The 24,477-nt window shown below is 43.9% G+C and overlaps 1 protein-coding gene across 1 annotated transcript in view; it reads right to left on the bottom strand.

Moving 5' to 3' along the window:
- Window positions 1–24,477, bottom strand: part of SLC15A1 (solute carrier family 15 member 1) — a 190,658-nt gene that overhangs the window by 130,881 nt on the left and 35,300 nt on the right. Inside the window, exon 2 of the mRNA XM_069640488.1 lies at window positions 10,154–10,182. Coding sequence (XP_069496589.1) covers window positions 10,154–10,182 — 29 coding nt within the window. The remainder of the gene's footprint in view (window positions 1–10,153; window positions 10,183–24,477) is intronic.

Here is a 24,477-nt window from a genome sequence, read left to right as displayed (position 1 = left end):
TTTAAGTGCCAAGGACGTGTATGCTCGTCCTTTTTTCATAGACTTGCATAATAGCCTGGCACTTAAGGGGTTAAATCACAAAGAAACCCATCATTGACCAATCCTATCTACTCGAGGCACACTGGAAGAATATGCAACATCTGTGCACAAGTGAGGGGTACACATTATCCCCCCTCCCTGGCCACAAAATGGATGGTCCTGCTCCTTGTAAGTGTAGCAATTTAGCAATCCTATGATGACGCCGTACGTCGCATGGAAGTGAGTAGGAGTGAATTTAACTCTGGTTGCAGAATATTTTCCATCTGTACAAGATACACTTTGCTGAGGGGGGCAATTTGGGAAGATTGTTATGATAAATTGCATTGTTGTGCTACTTTGCTTCTGCGCCACAGTAACATGGCATTTGTTTTAATTATAATTGGTTATTTATAACGCGCTTAATACCCAAAGGTTTCTAAGTTAGTACTCGGGGATCAAACCTGCGTTACTCCATGTTGTCTTGCTTCCAAGGCGAGCGCGTTGCCCCTGAGCTATACTCCCGAGACATGATGCATATTATTTCATTGTTGCAGCGCCATGGACTGACCGAGAACAGCTGGGCATCAATCTCATGACAGCTGGGCGTCAATCTCATGACATGCACGGTACACTGCAATATTTAGATTTAACCATAACCATCAAGGTTGTTATCGCTCCGTCTACAGTATTTGAAAGGACACTGGGCCTGATTTTGACCCTGCCGGTATCCTGGCAGTAGAGCCACCAGGAAACCAGCAAATTTTCATACTGTTCCAGCAACCGGTCCTGCGGCATTGCTGCCGGATTACAGGTGCCAGAGTGACGGAGTAAATTCCCATTCATGGTTTCCCATAGGGTTCCATGAGGGGATTTGCCATCATTACCAATTCTGGTGCTGATAATAAGGTTTTTTTTGCTTTTAGGGTGCCTGGCTTAGCTGGATGTTACCCAGGTGCTCCACCAGCAAACCCATAGTCAGCCGGTCCGGTAAAGTGCCGGTATCCATGAATACCAGCACTTTTCTTGCAGACCGGCTGACTCAGAATGAGGCCCTGGGTCTACTGCTGCTGTTACTGGCAGTGGACAGGAGAGGGCAGTAAAGAGATGCACAGCTTTTTTTATTCTTTGTGCTTGTCGAATCATCCGGTAATGCGCAGAACTGATCGCCTCTCTCAGGGCTGGTGCCACAAGAAGGGAAGTACAAGCAGTTACCAAAGCACCAGCAGAGTGGCACCAAGGGGCGTCGTTTTGGCCTTGCAATTTCAAATCTAGGCTCATTGTAAGGGATAGGGGGTGCCAAAATGGAACTTTGCCTAGAGCAGCATGAAGAGTTGGCCCTGGCCCTGGAAACCGTGCCGTGCTTTAACCTTCTCTTATAAATCCAATTGCAGCATTGCCCTTTTTGAGAAGGCGTATATTTTTAATTGTGGAAAAAGATACGTGTAGGGTTTTAGCCGAACACTGGATTTCGCCATTTACCTCTAACACTGGTTGCATTTTCGCCTTGTTCATATGTGTTGGTTTTTTAAGGTGAGATGTGGTTTAGTGGTTAATCTGGTGAATGTGCAACCAGGAGATCTGAATTCTGTTCTAGGTTCTCCTACCCATCACAGAAGGTGGATCACCTAATATTTGCACAAGCTAAAGTGTGCTTTGCTGTGACTAAATGTCTTCTGCCCCGTACGAGTACATGGGTGAGCAGTGACTAAAGCGCCTACTCAGCCCTCACACAAAACAAGGGTGATCCCAATCATAACGTTAAAACACGCACAGTTAAGAGATATACCTCCTTCCTATTTTGTGGTGGTGTGGGCCGAGGGAAGGATACACACCTAAGAGGGGTGTGAATGTGGTTCAGTTGCAAACCAAACAGCAAAGTATAACATTCCAAAATAAAGAAATGGCCAATCAACGGTTCCATAAAAATGTATATGCTTTAATTATACGCATTATATGCAAAAATGGCTAGATATAAAAACACTACAAAAACCCAACCCAGCAGAAAGAAAACAGACTATGCAAAGATAGAAAGATACAACACTCTAGGTAATGAGACAGAGGGAGAAAAGGCAATATATTTCAAAAAGGATATGTTCTTGAGTTTCAAAAAGGGATTAATGTGACCTAGCCAGTCTCTGGTGCCCAAAATGGACCACGGATGCAGTTATCAATCAATAATACCTTTGCAGTCTCTTGAAGGTTTGACAACGACGAACCAGGTTTCCCCATGCTGTTCAGCGGTTCTATTCAGATGCAAATATGGGAGTCGTGGTGGTTCAGAAAAAAGCAGATATCAAGGTGGTTCCAACTGAAGGATGCTTTGGTTCAAAGTGTTACTTGAGCGATGCAGGTCGTAGTGGTCACCAGGTTCAGTTCGATGATCGAGGCTCAATGGTGGCCAGGCTGATGTCAGGCAGTGCAAAGCGAGTCAGTTTGATGCAGTGTTCAAAGATCGCGTTCATGAAGAACACCAGGGTCGGTTTGATTGTTGACGCGTTCGGCAATGAAGAAGCTGGAGGTTCGAACAGCGGTTTGAGTAGCCCAGGAGCAACAATGCTTCTTTGTTTAAGCAGAGGCAATGATGAGCTTTCAGATGGCGCAATGTGGCGGCAAACTTGTTTGAACATGCAGGACAGGTCCAAAGATCGGTGATCACCAAAAGCAGCTCCTAGGAGATCCTTTAGGTTCGAAAAGGGTCAAACAGGCTCAAATAATGCTTTGCAGGTGTGCGACAATGATACTGCAGGCATCTTGTCTGTCTTGACTCTCTGGTGCTGTGAGTCCCACTCAAGGGCTTCAGAGGCAAGAGTAGTCCTTTTCGTGGGCCCCTAAACACAGGGGAGGCTGTCACACACCTTCTAGGATCCTTGCGCATGGTGAGGTCCTGGGCGTCAGTGTGCTTCAGGCAGCAGATCACCCCCAATGTGCCCTGGGGGTGATTAGGGGACATAGCTGGTCTCTGCCTTGGACTACCTGTCTACTTGGACTAACTGTCTTCAACTCACAACTGAAATTGAAACAGTTTAGAAAGGACTGCACTGCCTACAGGGTCCAACAAAATCTTTTTGAAAGTGTGTAGTCCAGAGATCATTCAACAAAGGTGTGGCTAACTCTTCCTTAAAGGCATGTGTCTACAGGTTATTGGATAAAAGCAAGCCTGCTTTAATGTCCAATCCCTGTCATTGGAGCAAGTGGACCTTGCCTCCTGACATCCCACCCAAAGTTATTTGTGCTAATGGAAGCTCAGGGGACAGGAAGGAACAGTGGTGGCAGAGAAAGCAAGATGGGGAACTTTCCTTCAACTGGTCTCAGCTACCTCTGTCTACACTATCCCCACCCTCCTCTCTTCTCAATAGAATCAAAGGCCTTTTTAGTATGCAGTGCCCTCGTGTGAGGCTGTTCCATTTGTGAATGTGTGTGCCCTTTGATTCCTGCCCCTAGGACAGCTTCCCGTGGAGTATCTGTCTCTCTAGGGAGGGTGTTACCTGCCCTCACAAAGGAACAAAGAGAGGCAGCCCTCAGGGCAGCCCTCAGGGCTAAAGTCGTCTTGCTGGGAGCAGCAAAGACAGCCTGGCTGGGTGGCATACACATAACCCTTTCACAGCTAAACTGGGCTGGCACGTGTGATATCAAATTGATGTTGTTTGGATAATTATGAGAGATGCTAACACCAATACCTCAAACTAAGTTCACAAGGATAGCACTCTCATAGTAATTTTTTTTTTTTTGGAACAGGGATTCATATCTTGAATATAGCCCATGCGCTGCGGTGACTGGACTGTCACAGCAGCTGCCAAATGGGCACCTATGACCTGTGAACCTGCTCTGTGTCACTGGAGAGCAGGCGCTGCAGATCAGTCTACTGATCCAGCAGGGGACAGGTGTACACAATGGACATGTGATTAGCAGATTTCCCTTCCAAGGTGGAATTAGCCGAATCATGTCCTTAGTTCAATTAAAATAAATTAAAAATCCAATCCGTCACAATTCCACTCATTTGAATGCACAGCAATATTTTAGACATATGCAAGATTCTGCACCCAGACCACATGTGTAGTGGGCATGCCACATCAGAGTGGGCGTCTTCCCAGCTACTCTGTTAGAGGTTCCCTGGTAGAGGGTGTCCTCCAAGACATATAGGGGGGGGGAATAAAAGTCACCTACCATGATTAATTAAGTCACTGACTGCTCAGACCCTCCTGGAAGTGCTCAAGCACCCCTTGGAAGAACAAAGTGTCGGAACATATGAAAATACTGACAGTGTGGCCCGTAGTCACAGTCAGGGACGGCGTCACAGCCTTTCAACATTTGCGAACAATGCCCATGGGGTTAGCAATCTTAGGAAACAGCAACATAAACTTTTAATTGAGGACATTAAATGTATGCGTTACAGCATGCATATTACAGGCTGGCTTGGTGGGCCGTCGCCTCCCTGCCTTTTAAATATCCAGCAAGGTCCTTCTCACCTCATTGCCTTTTTACTGTGGTTGCCTCTACATTTGTAATGTGCACTTTACAGCACACATGTTAAAAGCTGCTTTTGCTAGCACCTGCAGGCCTTCATCTCTTCTCAGCTTTTCAATATCCAGCAGGGTTTTTCTAACCTTGTTGCGTTTTTACTCTCGGGTTCGTCCGGTTTCATCTATATTGTCCCTTGCTCAGAAAGATTGATTCAGGGACCGTTTAGTGTTTCAGCTCCCCTCTGGATACCGGCCCCATGAAAGTCGGCACCCCCTCTATATTCTTTTGTCTTGATTGTAATTTAAGCACCTCATGGTTGCCTCAGGCTGTTTTTCAGAGCTGCAGTCAAGGGGGCCCTCCCAAACATCATTTTGAAATGGGCCCCACCATCTCTGAAATAGCTTTGGCTGGTCCTTCTCACAGCCCTGCCCTGCATTACTTTTCCAGGAGGGCATGGTGGTAAACCAGCTCAGGCTGGCATATAGGGCAATAGGGCAATGCCTAAAGTGGCAGCCCATGATTCTAGTATGGACCTATTTTTTGGGCACAGAATGTGCCACCTTTGCGGCTAGAGGGGGCTAGTTTCATAAGTTAATACACTCGTTTTAAGCAATGTTACAAAGTCAATATGCTTTTTAATGCATAATTTACAACATATTTGACTAGAAATTCCCCCTTGGGTAGTACTCAGAAGGTACATTCTTATTACTGCTTACAATTCATGGCTAAATTGGGGTGATTGCTTTATGCATTAATATCTTAAGAATTAGTACGGTGTTTGGACCTGAGAGGACCTGCAGCTGATTTTATTTTTCTCAGTGTTATTTTGCTGTTGGAAGTCTCTCTTCCCTTTCCATTGAAAGACGATCTTGCCGGCCTGTGAACACTCTATAAGCCCATAGCCCCACGCAGAGTGTGAGCGGAGTGTGGGCAGAGTGTGTTTGGACCTGAGAGGAGCTGGAGCTGATTTTATTTTTCTCTGTGTTATGTTACTGTTGGAAGTCTCTCTTCCCTTTACATTGAAAGATGATCTTGCCAGCCTGTGAACACCCTATAAGCCCATTGGAGTGTGGGCAGAGTGTGTTTGGCCCTTTTCGGCTGTGAAGAGGTAAGCGCCTTTTCCTCTTGTTAATAGACATGCCTGGTAAAGCGGCCCTCAAAACGAGGCGTTATAATTTATGCAAGGGGAAGCTGTATGGTAAAAACTTTAGCTATCAGCAAGAGAATAAAGACGCACTTAGTAAATTGGATAAAGTGAGTGTTTCTCTTCACATGGGTATGGACTCTGAGCCGCCTCGATTAGCTAAATCTTCACGCTCAATCTCATCTGCCCAAATGACGGACTTTTTTAAAATTGATAATGAATCTTTAAAAAATTTTGATACGCTAGGTCCTCTACCCTCTGGTAAAGAAACTGTTACCCCGAGCTCTGATTTACCTCCACAGTGTTCGACTCTGGTTGTTGATGTTTATCCGCCCAACTTAGGGTCAATGGAAATACCCTCCCTGCGACCTATGCCAGATGTCATTGATGACAATTCATTATTAGAACTTTGTTACCGCTTGTGTGGAACTAATAGGGAAACTGCTGAGGCTGAAGTTGCAATGGCTGTACATCAGCACTTACACTTAATGTCACCGCTGAAAACAATCACCACCCTCTGCGACTGTCTAGCACTCCATCCCTGCTTCCGTTATCAGGTATCTCAAGTTACCAGTTTCCACACTAAAATGAACGAGTGGAAATAATTAATATCTCTGATGGGTGTGCGATTGAACCAGTTAAAACAAAAGTGCAAACAACAAATTAAAATAACTTGTTCCCTAACATTGGCCTTCTTCACTTTGCTCTTAAAATCTTAATTAAACTCAAGGATCAAACTTTTACCAAATGTAAAAAAATGGTTTACTGCTCGAATCTCTAATGCAGTCAAAAATGGAAGCCTGGCCAAGCACTGATGACAATTTGATTCAAAAACCCACAGTGAAAATGGCTAACGTACCTGCTCCTACTGCCTTGCCTACACCAGGTAAAGAACCTAACAACTCTTACAATGTATCAGAGTCCCTTGATGTACATCCTCCACATAAACAAAGAAAACAGCTAGCCAGACTTGGTAAACACAAAGTGATGTTACTGATTGCTGAACACTGTGTCGATGAAACATCGAATAATGATCATTTGCCCTTGAATTCTACTATTGCAATAAAGGTGAATAATAAAATTAGAACAAAACGTCTTCGCAAACGTGAAAACAGAAAGAAGAAAAGGCAATCGGTCCAACACAGCACTTTATCCAGCTGGTTAATTTCTGAAGGTCATTCAGAGACAGAAGAACCCAAAGTTAAGGAAGATTGCGACTCCAATGACACCTTGACAGATGAAGCTGAGGCATGTGGCCACCCTGAGACATCAAAGTCAATTATTAGTAATTCTGTTGGTGAGGCAGTCGACTCGTCAACAGAAGAACTAAAAACTAATCAAAAGCTACTTAAAAACAGAGTAGTCATTATTAGTGAGCGGCCGGATAAGTGTACTAAGCATCCCCTGAATAGAATGTGCATACTTGAAATATTTACCAAGATCCCTGCCCTTAGAATACTTAAGTCTTGTGACTTTGAATTTGTGCAGCCAGCTAAGCGCCAGTTTGGCGCAGCTTCTAGACTTCATTGTATACTTCCTGCAACTGCGTCACTTATTCGCACACAGGAGGATTCCATAAACTTTCTTGGGTATGAACTGGATATTCCATTTCCTGAAATATCGATGTCCAATTCATGTGCACATTGTAGAACGACGAAACTGAAGCAAAAATCTCATACACCAGCTGGCCCAGTGAAGGACATGGAAAATCAAGCTGGCTGGAAATGGCTAAAGAATCTGTTGGCAAAGCTTTAGAGCCCTGAAGCATGAGTGTTGGAAGCAAAATCATGGAATACAAGAGGCCACGATCATCTATTGAAAACTAGTGGTTCCCTTGGATCATTAGTTAAAATTCCTATATTTCTGCTCCAGGAAACATGACTCATGTATGATTTTTTTTTATGTAGACTCCCGCCAAATCTTTCAGCGTCATACAAAAAAGGGGCACTTCTTACTCCACCTCCCACTTGTTCATTTGTGTTTCCCACTCCAGGTTCTCAGCGTCAGACCCTTGTTTCCTAATTGGTAAATCGATAATCCTTGATGTATTCAGCTGCTTAAAGCTTCACTAAGGTTATTGGCGTAAGGGAGCATGAGAACATTTTACTATTTTATTACAAACTTCACAAATTGTTACTGTGTTTACACTTTTCAACTTCTGTAGAGTCGAAGTTGGCTCTGGGTCTCATGTGGCAATCATTGGTAGGCAAGACATTGAACAGATTGTGTATCATTTGATGTGTGTTTATACACATTTTCTCTTACATTTGCACTAAGGTTTCTGTGTTTCACTTCATAAAACAAATAGACAGTTTCATTTATGGACGCAAACAACAATTTAAGGACATCAGTGCTATGCGCTTGTGAAAACGCCATCAACCACACCTCCTTATTACCGTGTGTAGCTCCCGGATAAATGTGGGTGTGTGTGTGCCTGCTCTATGCACGTAGACATCACAAGAAACGCTGACTTTTAAAACTGAGCATGAATGATTTCTCTGTTTCTTTCTCTGATTTTTCAGACTTCTAAATATGTAGGTTCATTTATTTTTCCACAACCACAAAATACGTAATTTTGTAGAGGAAATAGCAAGTCGCCCGCAGAGCTGCAAAAGGGGTAACAGCCATAAAGTGGTGTTTTCAGCCATAAACTCTTTTCATTTTGGGACTTGTAGTTCGTTTGTCCTCATTATAAGTACTCTGTACCGATAGTGGATATATGTGTGCACGCAAAGATCATACCATTGATTGCATTTCATGCATGCAAGAGGTGAAACAATGAATTAATTTGTCTTGCTAATTGTGACACACGCACCCCTGGTCTACATGCAATCCCAGTCTCTGGGGAAAACAATGGAGCTCATTAGGAGTTTGCCGGTCTGGAAACAAAGCTGCCGGTAATCTCAACGGCATCCTTGTTTCCAGATCGGCAAACCCTGTGTCTGCCTGCCGTGACCGCTGTGCTTGACAGGTCTGACCCTGCCGGGCACAGCGGCCACAAAGGCATACTCTTCATGCGAGCATGGGCACCGTTGCTAACAGTGCCAGTGCTCCCGTGTCTCCACTCCCATAGACTGTATGGGCATGGGGACTAACAATTTGCCCATGCCTGACTTCCCGGGCCGCTCGACTCGTAATGAGACGGTGACAACGGGAAGTCAGGTGCTGCTAAATTATTACAGGTCCGGCGGCAACCCGCCGGTAGCACCGGCAGGGTTACCGCCGGACCCGTAATGAGGCCCAATGTGTGCAAGCCGCCTGATTTTGGACTGTATTGTGCTACTTTTCGGTGCTATATTTTGTATATCATTGCATCTGTTTACTGCACTGAATTTATGTTTAAAAAAGGCATTAGCAAATCCAACAGGTTTGGCTCATGAATAGGCATTACATAGGCATTTGCCTGGTACTGCCATCATATGCGCAGGCTGGCAGTGGATGGCCCCCAGAAATAGCAGGGTACTGGCGCTGGTCATATTTAGAACTGAGAAAAATTGTGCATCGCCCATAAAAACTAGAAACCTAGACATTTGCAAGACTGTTTTGCAGTCATTGGATCGGACACAAAGAGATTTTGTGCTTCTCATGGTATCAGCTCATTGGGGTCGGATAATTCCAGAAGGTCTTTTTTATGTGTAAACAGCACAGCCATGAATGTGGCTTCATGTTTGTCTGGAATATATATTTATTCAGTGGAAAAACTTTGATAAAGGGACGTTATGGTTAAGTTGCACTGGTAAAAACCTGTGAAATTCAGTGAAAAAACGTTGTTAAAGGGATATTATGGTTATACGTAAAACTGAAAAACCCAAGAAATTCGCCCATTATCGTAAGCTTAGCAACAATAACTCACGCCACCACTGTACACTGCGACTAACACCCAGGACGTCAAAGATGACATTATAGTATTTTCTTTGTGAATTGGCACCTCTGTTTTCACTCAATGGCTACCATCTCAAGAAGAAAACTGTTCGACTTCGAAAGCTAATAACTGGTACCATCTTAGCATATTATTTTCATTTTTATGTATTTTGGTGTGTTTCAATACTTTGGGCCTCAATTTTCAGCAGTAGCTCCACAGAAATCACTGCCAACTCTTATACACTCTTATACTGTTGCCCCCATTCAATACAGAGGAAATAAGGCTGGATTGCAGGTGTGGCAACATCAGTGTTAACCCTCAGTAGTATTGGAGTCCATAGGACTCCCTGGGGTTCTAAGGGAATTACCACAGTGGCAATTCCTCCTGTGGTCATTTCTCCGGTTTGTGATACCTCTTGCAATATGCCGGAGGTAACTCTGCAACTTTATTTTTGTAATTCATTATACAGCGGTGTGGAAAAGTGGTGATAAAATGGCACTAATAGAATCACCGACACTTTCCTGCAGTTTTTACTAACACTGTTGAATGATACAAGCGCGTTTATCAGGCCTAGACAGGGACGTTTTCACCGGACCTTGACTTCAGCGTGGGCAAGGATCCATGACATCATCGATCATTTGCATTTAAAACACAAATTAGATACTCACCGATTTGGATTTTTCCTTTTCATCTTTCCCTGTTAAGAAAAAGACAGGCATTCGTGTGAGATAAAATACCACGAGCAGATTTTCCAGAACAGTCACAAAGAACGTTTAAAACAACTTCTCCTGAAGCAAACTACCACTCTTTTCAGTGGTATATGGTGCTAGCATTAAATACCGTCGTATTGGATCAGAAACTGGTGCTGTTGACAGCTGGTAAGATAGCTTGAGAGGTGAGTGCGCTCTCGGCAGACCTTTTCACACTCTGTAGTTTATACTAGTATCGCAGTTGCGAATAGTAAATCCTGTTATTGATATAGTGGTGGGACAAAGCACAGGCCTCTTTATGAATTTGGCAGTACATTGGCATTAAACATGCGGCTTTACTACTGAAGTCATTTACCTTAACTGCCACTCGGTCCCGTGGCAAGGTGGTGTAAATCCCTATTTTTGGAGCTGTTTTGGTTTCGGGAGGATAGCTCAGGGGCAACGTGCTTGCCTTGAAAGCAACGCATCATGAAGCACCACAGGTTCGATCCCCAGGTCTGTGCTTAAAAACCTCTGGGTATTAAGTGCCTTATAAATAATGAGTCACGTCAATACGACTCCATGGGGATTTTTGGCAGTTTTACGATACACGAATAGTAATATCACGCAATAAATCAGATGGTTTTTTGAGGTAAAGCAGAGGCTTCACTTCCAGCACTTTGCGGGAGGTGAATCCTCCGCTTTACCTTCAAACTCGGAATTTGGCGGTGCGGTAAATGTGCCAGTATTTCTATTACTGGCCAAAAAAGTGCCGGTAACGGAATTCCCACCACTTTTTTACTGCATTGCAAACTCACAAGGCCTGCAGATCTGCAAGTGGGCGTCCTTGCTTCCTCTGAGTTGGGAATTTTCAGAATGTTGCTTCCTTACAAAAGCAACATGGTACATTGCGTTCATGTCAGCACAGGTGCAGGTGATCTTGTCATTCGGACGGTTAATATTATATTTCTTTGCGATTCATCTGATATGGAGGCTGGAGAGGCGCAGAGCCTGGGAGTTGATATTAAGCAACCTGCGCGGGCCCTTGTCGAGTTTGAAGAATATGTTATTTAAGCAAAGGTGGATTTGGGATACTCTTTGAAGGTACCCATGAGATTAGGTGCCTTAGGCAAGGAGCTCTTGATGATGCACTTAAAATGTGCTCCTGTTTGCAGGCCCCAAGTTACTGATTAAATGTTTCCTGATATGAATGTAGCCGACAGAGTCTGCAGTTTGGAGCATAGCGTTGGAGAGGACGAATGGGGTTCTTATAATTGTATTTGGTTATTTATAGCGCACTCAATACTCAGAGGTTTCTCAGAGCAGACCCAGGGATCGAACCTGTGTTGCTCTGTGTCAAGGCGAGCACGTTGCCCCTGAGCTAGCCTCTTGAGACAAATTGTGTTGAAGGAGTGCAGCAGGTGATCTGTTGTGGAGCTGTAGGGAATGGCTGAGATGTTGTTGATGAGTGAGTGTTGGAAGAGTGGTGAAAGGGCTTTTGTCAAGGTACAGGTCCAATGTAAGGAGGTTGAGTTTGTTGCTTGTCATTGGCGGTCATGGAGGCAGGGTGAATGTAAAAGGAATAGCACGGCAATATATCCGGGAAAGAGCTCTGCAGCCTTTAATTATGTTGAAAGATTTGTTCCAGTGTTTGAGTAGGTGTGGCCTTCGACCAGCTTAATTGCCTGGACGTTGGATTGGTTAATGGGATATGAGGGTTAGTTTACTGACAGTTGGAAGTCTCTGAGCAGGCAGAGGTTACATGAATGGTGTCAGAATTAGGATTTGCTGTCCTGAGGGCTCTAGAAGGGGAGTGTGTGGTGGTTTCATGTGATTAAGATGTAGTGGCAAGTTCTGCATTTGATAGTTTTGCCTGCAGTGGCTATTTCTTGAGGTTAAGATGTGAGTAGTGTGCGATGACCAGATGGTCCGCCCCTCCGCTGACTTTGCTCAGTCTGGATGGAGATGTTTTCTGGCACAAGATCAGAAATGATGTGGTTACACTCAAGCGTGAGCCATAGTTCTGAATGAAGTGAGAGTCTGAATTGGGAGAGGTTAATGAAGGCACACGTTTTGTGTCTGTTTCCGACAGCTGCCCTCCTACTGGGAAACCCCATGTTAGGTGGGTCCATGGCATGGAAGGATTGCTGTTGAGTAGAGTTTATTCTTTGAGGGTAATTTGGAGGCTTGTGGAAAAGGAGATAGCGTTGCTTTTTAGGGTGCATGTGAATGCGTTGCTTCAAGTTCACACATTTCACACCAAGTTACAAATCTAATGCACGAGGAAATAGTGATTCTTATCTGAGTCACCTCTTTTTTTATAGTTAGTTGAAGGATCAACATGACTCAACACAAACTAGAGAGTGTTTACACGTTGGACAACTCATAGAAAACATTCAATGTAGGTGTCACGTCAAAATTAAGGTCATTGAATCTTTGTGTAATTTGAGAGTTAGGTATTTGAGCATTGGGTAATTGATCCAAATTCGGTCCTCCTGCCAGCTATCAACAATTCTCTCAGACAGTCAAGCCCACACTACTGCCACCCAACATATAACAAGCGTTAAAGATGATATTACAGTACTAGCCGTCTCTGCCAAAGCAATTGCTATTGTGCTGCAGTGTAACTTACAGTTTATGGTCTAATATGTTGAGATTACGCATGCTGCACGGAATGTCATTCCTGTTAATCGCAGGACCCATAACTGCAATCAGGTGCTTTGGTGGAGTCGTGCCTCTGCACACTCTGCTTGCTCCACCTTTTAGTGCAGTGTCCCCATAATTGCTGCAGAGCCCCATGACCTAAAGTGGTTCTCGTGCCAGCCATCCAGATGTACTTACATAATCAAACACATATCTATTGAGTATCCAACACATGACTCGTAAAGATAATGCTGTACAGCTAATCATCTACGTCAAAACAAATGTTATTTTTCTGCAACGTGATGTGTAATTTATCATTTAACGTTCAGGCTACTGCCTACTGAATTCCCAGATAATCACAGAGCTTTGAAGCCATAACAATGGCAGTTAAGCACTTTATAAATGCTACACGACATGAAATTGGAAATAGAGATGAAGACAATTATAATAGTCATGGGTATTATATGAGTTGCTTTATGTGGCCCCATTCAGGGTTCAGTTTCTAATGTGAAGTACACCTTAATATCAAAATGGCTGCTCACACATACACAGATTATTGCATAACATTCCTTGCAATTCATACAAAATTATATTGGCAAACCACAAATGGGACGTGTTCATCTCTTGATAATGCATTGCAATGTAGTGTGATATGAACATAGAGTAGTATGTGCATTTCTCCAGGTAGGATTTTAAACCACATGCTAAAGACGCTGTGTATCTTCACCATTAAATAATGTCATATGAAGCTAGTTGGCTTAAGAGGGCCTAATTACAGGTTTGGCAGATACAGTAAAAAATGCAGCATTTGGAAATACTGCTTGCGTTATTGCTCCGCCAAATTACGAGGTTATTTACTGGAACTCCACAAAGAGTTACTGCCACAGAAAAGCATTATCGCATGTGAAAATCTCACATACATTAATATGGAATTTCCCCCTACAGTCCTATGACCACTCATGTATTGTTAGCTTTACTAAGCACGCTGACTTTGAAACGCATTTCTATTCCTGTTTGGGGGCTAGGAATGCAAGTGGGACATAAATGGCTCAAACCACTGCACTCCTTAAAAGAAATGTATGGAAGGGTTGGACATGTGTGCATCCTCCCACCCCAATTCGAACAGGTGCAGGGGAATGCTTCGATTTCCTGTACATTTTAAAGCGTGTCCTGAGCTTGGATGTGGGATGTGCTTTGAAAAGTCCAGAAACACACTCTGATTTGGCTATTTTACCAAGTAGTTAAAATGGCATCTGCGGGTGAGGTGCACCTACAGAGGACATTCATTAATTCTGTGCTATGTTTTAGCACAAGCGAGAGATGTGCAAGTGCATCACTTGTGGCAAAAAGAAAAAAATCAGAATTACGCCCTTTAAGTTCTTTTCGGAAATATTGACTTTTACTGTGTACATTAAAACAAAAAGCTTGGTTCTTATCAAAGTTAATGCCCCTGCTTAGACATGGATATTTATTTATTTATTTATTTATTTATTTATTTAATTATTTATATACAGGAGAAACAATGCTCTTTTGATCACAAAGGAACATACAATAGATAAGAAATCAGATTTTATAGAAAGTGGTGAGCTTCTGACAATGGGGAGAGTTTGAGGGACATCCTTACCAGGTTGTGGAGGGGAGTAAATGAAACAATCACCGTCCGGGACAATATATAAGTAGACATATAGATTAAGGACAATGGGTATTGGACATTTTTAAGTGCAGGAAGACGGTACAGCCAGCTGTGCCTCGGTTATGGCCATGATGGGTGAAGTGCTACGGTGGAGGCAGAGGAAGTGAGGGACAGAGGCACTTTAGAACTAAGGGAAACATTTTAGCTAGTAGGCAGGTGAGAGGTAGGTTAAGAGGGTAACTTGGAGGCGAGGAGGTAGGTTTTTAGTTTGGTTTTGTATGGCCTGTTTCTCGGATGCCCAGAGGAAGAGAATTCCATGCAAGTCGAGCAAGAAAACAGAAAGAGCGGAAGCGAGCGGAAGCATAGGAAGGGTGAGGAGCCACAAGGGCAGACGAGGGGGCAGAGCGCAGATTATGAGAAGGCTTGTAGAGTTGTATAGAGGAGGATAGAATCAGTGATGCCTTGCCGTGGATATATTTGTAAACCAGGAGAAGACATTTTAATTTGGTCCTGTTTTGCATCATCAGCATCCAGCCTGGTGACGGTACTAGGAAGTAGGTGTGAAGTGAGGGAGTTCAGAGTCCTGGTAGAGAAGTTAATGATCATGTAGAGAGGACAGAAGGCATAGTTGGGGAGACCAAAGAGGATGCTGGCACAGTATTCCAGTTTAGAGAAGACAAGTGTGGTTAAGAGATTCTTGGTGGTGTTGAAAGGAAGCAGGTGTATGATTTTTTCTAATATTTAGGAGGTTGAGGTGAACTGCTGTTCCAGTTTTGGAGATGAAAGTAGAGAAGGTGTGAGAAGGGTCATAGGTGATGCTGAGGTTTCTAGCTAAGGGAGTAGGGGAGAGTGTCAGGTGGCAACTGGATAGGCTGAGGAAAAGATGAGAGAGAGCTTTTGGCAGAGAAGAAGAGCACCTCTGTTTTGGTAGAGTTTAACATCAAAGTATGTGAAGTCATCCAATATTTAATGGCAGAGAGACAGTTTGAAATTTTGATAGAGAGATCAGAGCAGAGTTCAGGAAAAGAGGAGAAGATTTGGGTGTCATCCGTGAAGAGTTGGTACGAGAACCCAAAGGAGGAGATTAGTGCCCCAAGAGCCGAGGGGTAGAGTGTAAAGAGGAGTGGACCCAAGATAGAGCCTTGTGAAACACCCACAGTTAGAAGAGTGAGTTGAGAAGTGTTTTTTACTCCAGGAAACTGGGATGCAAGTAGGATTCACTCCAGCCAAGGGCTTGATCGCGAATCCTAAGAAGAGAGTATTAAGGAGATCAGAGTGATCGACAGTATCAAAGGCAACAGACAGGTCAAGGAGAATTAAGATAGAGGATATAGACGATAAGTTGGAGTGCTTAGCAGAGGCAATGAAGTTGGACACAGTCATGAGAACAGTTTCCGTGGAGTGACAGGAGCGGAAACCTGCTTGTAGGGGGTCTTAAAGGTTCTGGATGCCTAAGAAATTTGTAAAACGGTTGAACACAACCGTTTCAAGAACTTTAGAGTAGTGTGGCGGGAGAGACACCGGGTTAAAGTTATCCGGTAGGTTCAGGTCAGCCCCTTGCTTTTTTAGGAGAGGGATGACCGTGGCTGTTTTGAAAATAGAGGGAAAGCAAACAGAGTCAAAGGACAGGTTGAAGAGTTCAGCTACGTGAGAGGATAATATGTGGCAATAGGCTTGGCTAGCTGAGGAGCAAGAGGGTCTGATGGGGCACAAGAGGGGTTAACCTTCATCAGAAGAGATAGCTCTTTGTCAGTATTAGTGTGACTAAAGGCAGAGATAGAGACAGAGGATAATGGTAGAGTAGGCAAAGTGTAAAATGTAGGAGGAGGGATTGTGTGAAAGGACAGGCGAGAGTCTCTAATTTTGGAACTTTTTGCAGCTGGGTTTCAGATAGGTAATTGGCTGTAAGAGTGGAGTTGATAGTCGTAAACTTAGGAAGAGTGCGTTTAGGGTGCCCGGTAGCTGGCGAGGATGGCTGGGTGAGAGTTAATGAGGGTTAAGTAGAATTCCCTTTGAGCTCTATGAAGAGTGGACTTGAGAGAGTCCAGGGCAGAGAGGTAGAGTGGGTACGCCTCCATTTGTGCAGCAGTCGATGCATGTCTTTGCGGAGAGAGAATATGAATAGGGTGACCCATAGGTGTGGATGCTGAGACCTAGGGGTGAAAGTAAGCAGCAGAAAGTGAAAGGCGAAGGCGTCATGTAGTAGGAATTGGAAGCTGGAGAAGGCAGTATTAGTGGAAGATGCCTTGGGTGTGAAGGAGGAGAGTGTGAATTGTAGGTCAGAGAGAAAGGGGGAATGGCAGAAGGTTTACACTTCCTTTTAGTAATAGGTGAAGCAGGTGGTTGAAAGTGTGGTCACTAAGAAAAGACTGATGTTCAGATTTCTGAGAAGTGGTTGGAGAGGGAAGGTTAAAGTCACCTAAGAGAATGAGGTGATGTTTTGTGGAAAAAGAATCAAGGAGTTCACCAAGATCATCAAAGAATGGTCCAGTGGGAAGAGGAGGGCGATAGATGGAGATGATGTGAACCGAGTAAAGCAGAGCAATAGTAGAGATGCTGAATTCAAAAGAGGTAGGAGAAAACGTGGCAATGAAGATTTGTAAGGCATTGAGGCGGGAAGAGAGTAGGTGTCCAACGCCTCCACCTCTGCCAGTCAGTCATGGAGAGTGAATGAAGGATAGTTTGGAGTCTTGTAGAGCCGCCAGAGTAGTAGTGTCAGATGGAGTGATCCTGGTTTTAGTGATAGTGAGAAGGTCTAGAGGAGGAGAGCTTGGGTGAAAGTAGTCAGCAATAAAGGATGTTTTGTTGCGTATAAACTGAGCATTCCAGAGTGCAATGTTCAGTTGATGAGGTAAGGAAGATTAGAGAAGTTCAAACTCAGAGGAAGAGAGGCTTTGTCTGTTGGAAGGAGGTGGAAGAGAGATGGAGTAGTGGGAGTTTTGAGTTGTGAGTTTTATAATAGGGATAGGAAAGGAGGACGTTGTAGCATGTCTGGTGAAAGCGTAGGGAGAGGTGAGTAGGAGGAGCAGGAGTGACTGCATTAAAGGTGTGTAGCACAGTGTGGAGAGACAGTACAATAATTAGGAAGTAGGGGTATTTGCAGGTGTAGGCAAATATTTGTTTTAGTGGAGTGTTGCAGTTAGATTTGAATGCTGTTTGTGTGCTGTGTGCAAGGCATTTTTGTGGCAACTATTGGTAAACAGGGGCTAACAGGGAACACAGAATGAAATAGAAAAGGATATAGTAGCAACCCTTAGCTCTGTCTTCCCTTTGCTCTGGACGCCCAGGCGAATGGATGCCCAAAGGACAGTGCTTATTTACCCAAAATAACCCGGAAGAAACTTTGTCAGAGGTCACAGGGCTAGTCCCTAGATCCATCCTGGATGCTTCTTTTAGGTCTCCTGCGGCAGCCTCAGGCAGACGGAATTTTGCCTACAATATTTAATCATGTTGCCCTATATGTGATAACACTAGACACACCTCTAAAGACTATGATTAGAAAATTCTGCTAACAGTGAGTAAAGGGCAAAGCGTGTAAGTAAATGACATGTGGATTTATTGTGTAGTATTTAAATTCCAAAGTTGTATTTGTAAGTGAAATATTTTATTTGTAAGCTTGGTGGAACTGGAACAGATTTAACACAAAGCCTGATTAGGTGGTTTCCCTATGCAAAGTGAAAGCATTTGTCCATGTTTTAGCTTTCACTTTAGTGCGATCAATGGGATGTTGTTTGTCCCACTGAAGGTGCAGTCAAAAAAAGATGCTAGCACAGAAAGAGTGCCTTGTAAGATATCTTCTTACTGGGAAAATAAAAGTCTATTTCTTAGATGCAGAAACTTGTTTACTGCTACTTCCCTGTCCACTTCTGAATCAGAATTCTTGGACTGCAGTCAATAGCCGTAGTTATTCACTCCATTCTGAGCATTCTGGTTGGCTCAGATGAGGTAATTGTGGTATTCTTTTCTCTTTCTAAAGTAAGATCTACGATATGCTGATCCAGAAATTTCAAAATTGCAAAAAATGCAATCTCGCTATCTGCTACAGGGCTTTGTTTCCCTACTGATTCTTGAATTGACTGTGTCTACAATGAATGATGCCTTTCAGTTAATACAGCAAATGGTGTTTCAAGGCACAACAAGGCAAAAGCGGGGGGGGCTGGAGGGAGCATGAAGAATAGAAAAACCGATCCTACAAGGCCTTGTGTCATTCGGATCGTGCAAGTGCAAGAACAAGAAGTGCAGGGGAGCGGGAGAGGGGGGAGGGGCCTGTCAGAGCAGAACATGCTAATGCTAAAGGAGGGAAAGGAAGTGCAAGTTGGAGGGGGGCAGGAGGGGGAGAAGAGGGCCCCTGAACTAGGCGAGCGCTAAGGGGAGGCCAGGTGGGCAAGTGCCAGGGGAATGAAGAGAGTGCAGGTAATGATGGTCCACATGCAAAGGGCGAGGACAGGGCAGGATTGGCTCAGAAGGGCTGCAGGCCACACTAAGTTAGAAAGGGGGGGGCAGTAGGGCAAGTGCAAATATGAGGGGGTCAGGGTAGACCGAAGTGCTTGGGTAGACTGTGCGTGGAGGGCCTGGTGCCCTGTATGAATTGAAAGAACCAGGCAGCCAGTCAGAATGTGGCAGAGGGGGACACTAGCAGGGCAGGGTCAGAGAGAAGGAAGAAGAGAAAAGGAGGGTCTTGAGAAGCTTCCAGAACTTAAGAAGATCCGGCTCAGGCCTGAGAGGGGCAGTGATGCCATTCCATAGGGAGGCTCCTGCCGAAAAGAGAGATCTACCCCCCACTCTCTGCTTGGAAAAGTGTCTGATCTGCAGAGTTGGAGCTAGAAGACCGAAGGGCTCCAGCAGGGAGGTATTTAGGGAGAGAGAGTTCAATGAAACAGAATGAACTGGTACAAAACAGCATTTTTATTTCCCAAAATGTTGTGTGCTTGAAACATTGCACAGACTTAAACATGGTATAACAATATGAGTGTGGTACTAAAACATATGAATTACAACAAATGATGTCTAAAATAACATTCATGCATATGTATGAATTGATGTCTACTTATTAATTGCAGTTAAAGCATAACGTCACAGTATAGTACCATTAACAAATATAACCTTACTCCCTTATTGTCCTCTCACCATAAACATAACACATACTAATACACAGAAAATAAATCACAACTGAACACATCAGAAGACATACATTATTTATAAATACAGTATAGTGTAGAAGCTGGAAAAGTAAAATAAATAATAATTAAATAAAACCAAAAGCTCAAATACTTAAGTTCAAATCAAAGACAAAATTACAGATCAAGGGCGGGAATCCCAAAGGCAAGAAGCTTATTTTAGAAACACATCAATCACTATGAATCACTATGAATCACTATCAATATTTAGGCTTCTGTGTGTAAATGCCTTGATGTGGTGTACCATTTAATTTCTTTTTGTCATAACATAGCCTTATAGAACGAGGGAGGGGTCGTTATTGTGCGCAGATGGCCATACGTTTGGAAATGGTCATTATCCCAAACAATAGTGACCCCTCCCAAAGTCTATAAGGCTATTAGCACATGGCTGTAGTAGACATACATGTTTTGCAGTTTTTGTGGTGAAGTTAAAAATGGTTATTTAAGAATAAGTAAAGAACACAGACAAAACCGATTTAGGTTTTCTTTTGCAGTATTTAAATACCATGGTTGTCTTCATTAGTTAAGCATTTTAATTGCAACTTGATTGATCGGGTACAGGGTCAATAGGAGCAAGCACCAGGTCTCATGTAAAAGTCACTAATTTCTCTATAAGAAAGTGAAAGCATTTTCCAATGTTTTATCTTTGTCTTTCGTGGATTAAATAGAAAAAGGTCCTCCCAGCGAGGAATTGCCTTGTTGAAACACATTCTTGCCAAGAAATTGCATTGTTGTTTCTGTCTGCTTCTGAAGAAAGAATGCTCAGAAGTCAATAGTTAGTGACTGCACTCTAAACACTCTGATTGGATAGGAGCAAGTCAATAAGGATTTCAATGTGCTAATAAATGATATTGATAGCTGCCTCTAGGAAGGGAATCCAGGCTTTAGCTAGTGAAAGAACTGCATCCATTTTGATGTGATTCTCAAAGGTGTAGTGCTATTGAGTAGCTTGGGTTAATGTTACAACTGACATGCCCTTAAGAGTGAAATCCTTGAAGCATTGTACTTGAGAGAGGTTTTGTGTTGTTCCACTCATTTGCAGATTGAACCACCAAATATGTGGTAATCCCCAGCTTTGGAATTTCACCAGGAAACACACTCGCTGGAATATTCATATTGATTCTTAAAAGCTTGGAGCGGCCATCTTGCCTTTTGTTGGCAATTTCCGATAGCTAATTGCCAGACTTGGTGTTAAAATGTATACAAGATCAAGATATGACCATAAGAGAGGTCATTGTTCGACAAAGATTTTGGAAATTTTGGGTTGCTGGCAATTAAACGTTGTAATGGATCATATTATAGCGGCATCCTGTTTAGTAGTTACATGCTGATTAGGAGCGTACGTTGAAATTGTCTTCATGTGTTGATAAAGACTTTACAAAGAGCATGGGAAAGAATAATATCTGAACAGCCTGATTGTGTTTTTATCCCGCTCTTCATATTGGAAGGGAGAAGAACAGTTTTGCTTAAGGCAGGGCAATTCTCCATAGGGAATGCTATTTGCCAAGTAGTCCAGTGTGTGCGTTTGTGTGTGTGTGTGTGTGTGTGTGTCTGTGTACCCTTGTTATGTAAAAGTGTATTTCTAACAGTGGTCTTCCTAGAAACAGTGATTACCAAAGACAGTAAGGTCTAAGCATGCCAAGGATAGTGTGAATTGGGAGTCTTATCTTTCACTGACACTTTGCTGTGTCCACTTTGAACTGGTGCTGATGTTATCCATTTTCCCTCCCTGTGGTGCCTGATAACTACTGCGCTTCAGCGTCACACACAATCTCAGAAAAGTGGTAACATGAGGTACATTACTTTTGTTAGTGATGTATTAGTCTGCCTATGTGCCACTCCAAGATGGCCGCTGCAGTTGAAAAATAAGCTGCAGCCCATGCAGCATCCCCTGACATGAACATCTCTCCCTGCATAGGGCTCTGTATGCCATTGTCCTCACCACGCAAGCAAGTGGCACACAGTTTGAGGCAAGCAGTTGGGTTTACAAACTCCAGTGAAGTGTTACACGGGCTGGTGGGAACAGCAGGGCACTGATCACTTAGGTACTGTCAGCTGGTGGGCACGAGATGAGTGCAATGATGAAAATGGCTTGCAGGGTGGTCCCGGGACCAAGAATCCGATCCAGCGATGGGCCCTTACTGATAAGCTGGAAGTCCCTGGCTCTAGCACCAAGCAAAACAACAGGCCCCACCTACGGTAATGAAAGGCAGTTTCTCCACTCATGTATTGTTCTAAAAAATATGCCGCTAGTGTAATAACTGAGGAGAGACCACCCCGTTACACAAGGAAAACCTCTTTGTAGAAAAGCCTACTTCTCCCAGCCTTTTACAGCAGTCTACTACACTTGAGTCCCAAACAGCTATCAACGGTGTCGTCACTTCCTCTCCTGGGGCTCTTAGAGTTCCACTAGGACAGGATTGGACAGCAGTACACGGATCTGTTATTTTAGGTACACAGGCAGACTATTGAAAGGGGATCCCAGCTCAGAATAATCCCTGACTTGATTCATGGTTGGATGATGGGGAAAACAGGTCTGATCTTTTCCTAAGGTCAATGCAAGAAAGTCTAACTCAGGATTAAATGGTCGAGACTTCCCTATGACACACGTACGATCCTTGCATTGTCAGAGCGGGTTGATGTGTGTAGCACACACTGCTGGCAAAACAGGCCTCTGGCTCTTACGTGAACTCTGGGAATTCCTGATATAGGCCTGTAAATAGAAATTGTCCACAGCGGTACAACCTTCCCACCACAGTGCACACATCCTGCTCCAAAAGGTATAAAATGACATAGGATAAAATGTGTATTCAGTTTCCCCACACCCCTTGTCCACCTCCCATTCATCCCCTACTATGTATGCCCGCCGCCCATCTCCCCCTGCGTTTGTACTGCGAAAATAACTATGCACTGACGTTGCACAGAGTTTGCACTGCAAAAATACACTTTGCACAGCTCCATGAATCAGGGTTGCATCAGCAGTGCAAAGTCACTTTGAACCGTGCAAAACATTCCATGAATCGGGCCCGTAGGCCTCTCCGCAAGGCTTTCTCTCAGGAAAGGTAATGATCAATTACAAGTGTTGTGCGGAACAAACAACTTAGCATTATTGACTTGGCAGTGTCATAATCGCTGGATAATTGCCCCCCCCCCCCCACAGTTAGTCAGTAGGCCAGACCCATCAATCTGGAAGTGATGACGTCCTCGGCATCTGTTCAATAACACCATTAGCACATTGTGTTCAAGGTAGTACAATGTGTTCATGGTCCGACGTTGTCCTCACATTGCTTGAGTGGCTAGGAAGAACAGTTAACAACTCCAGCAGGCTCCCGCGGCACGGCTTTTAGATTCTGCAGGGTAGAGACCTCTTTATGGGGCAAAAAGGGGCATGCACCCCAGTATTCCACCTTGGAAGGGGCCTCCACATGGTTGCCTTGTTCAAAGACGTCAGCACCTTTTTTGTACAAAATGCAAATGACGCATGTCATGATGTTGACATGCTCCAGAAAGCTGGAGGTAGTAGTTTCCCAGTGTTAGCTGCTAAACTGTGGAACACCCTACCACTTACCTCAAGAATAGAACCTTCCTTCGACCTATTCCGAAAAACTCCAAAAGATGTCTTCTCTCGCAAAAGGAGTAAGCATCCCATGACTGTACCATCTTTACATCTGCTTTACCAGTCTGCAAAAAACCAACTATAACAAATGTAGCGTATGTATCTGAAACTACTTGTCTTGTATTAACTATTTCTGCTCTTATTGTGCCCAGGTAATTGTAACTAATTCGTCTTGTATCCTATGTAACTGTAAGAAATGTGCCCAGATGCCCCAGGGCTCGGTGAGCTATATAAATCAATAAATATATATTGTATGGTGTGCTGCTGATGGTCTGTGGCCGCTGCCTGGCTTTTTGACAAGTATAATGTCCTGCAATGCATTGTCTGCTTGCTGTAGTATATCCAGTTTGTGTGTTCACCATGGCACAAGTCATGAAACATGTTCACCGTTCTATTCATCATGTGCAATAACCAAAGTTAAAATGCATCTTAATACGTGTGAAAACCACTATGGTTCAGACGATAGCTCAGAGTGTTAAGAGCGTGTTGCAAAGATCTGTTTTTCGTATAATGGATCACAGTACCAAATCCAGCCTTTCCGCCCTGTGTGGTTGATGAACTTGAGTGCATATATACTTTGGTGATGTTAGCACCCTGGGGGTGATGTCAAGAGGCCGCCCAACCAATCAGGGAGCTCGGAGGGCTGCAGTAGCAAACGGCATTGCCCACTCACTGAGCTCCCTAAGAAGCGGGAGGGCCACCATCTTCCTCAGGGTCAAGCAACACAAGCCTTGTTCCCAGCCAACCTTTCCTCAAGGTGCCTCCCCTGCCAGCACCTACATATGCCGATTCGGCAACACTGCTCACCCACTCGCATCACTCCTCCGGTGCCAGCCATAGAAATGGAGAAGTGATTAAGAGTGGTTCATTTCTCCCTTTTCTTTGACGGCTATTTTCTAACCCCCTGGAAATCAGGCCAGGGTGCTAATAGCTAAAGCCCTCCAAGTGCAGGCCATTACTGGTAGGCAATGGCACTAGAGCCCATGTTGAGTTCCTGGCTTCATGAAGGCCTGTAATTTGGGCCCTGGACCAGCATCTGCAGACAAGGCCCCTCACCCACGGTGCATTGCTTAAGTAACACCCACTCAGTTACAAACCTGTATCAGATAGCACTAGTTATGCAGACTAACATAGCAACCGCATGGTGCAGCTCTACAAGCATGTTTCACTTTCATGAACTTAAATAATTAACTGTGTTGTATACCTGACTTGGAAACTTAGCAAATCACATAAT

This window comes from Ambystoma mexicanum, chromosome 7q (assembly GCF_040938575.1).
Source record: "Ambystoma mexicanum isolate Mex_15411 chromosome 7q, UKY_AmexF1_1, whole genome shotgun sequence".
NCBI lineage: Eukaryota > Metazoa > Chordata > Amphibia > Caudata > Ambystomatidae > Ambystoma > Ambystoma mexicanum.
Note: the sequence above shows the minus strand (reverse complement) of the source record. Positions and strands in the feature narration are given on the sequence as shown.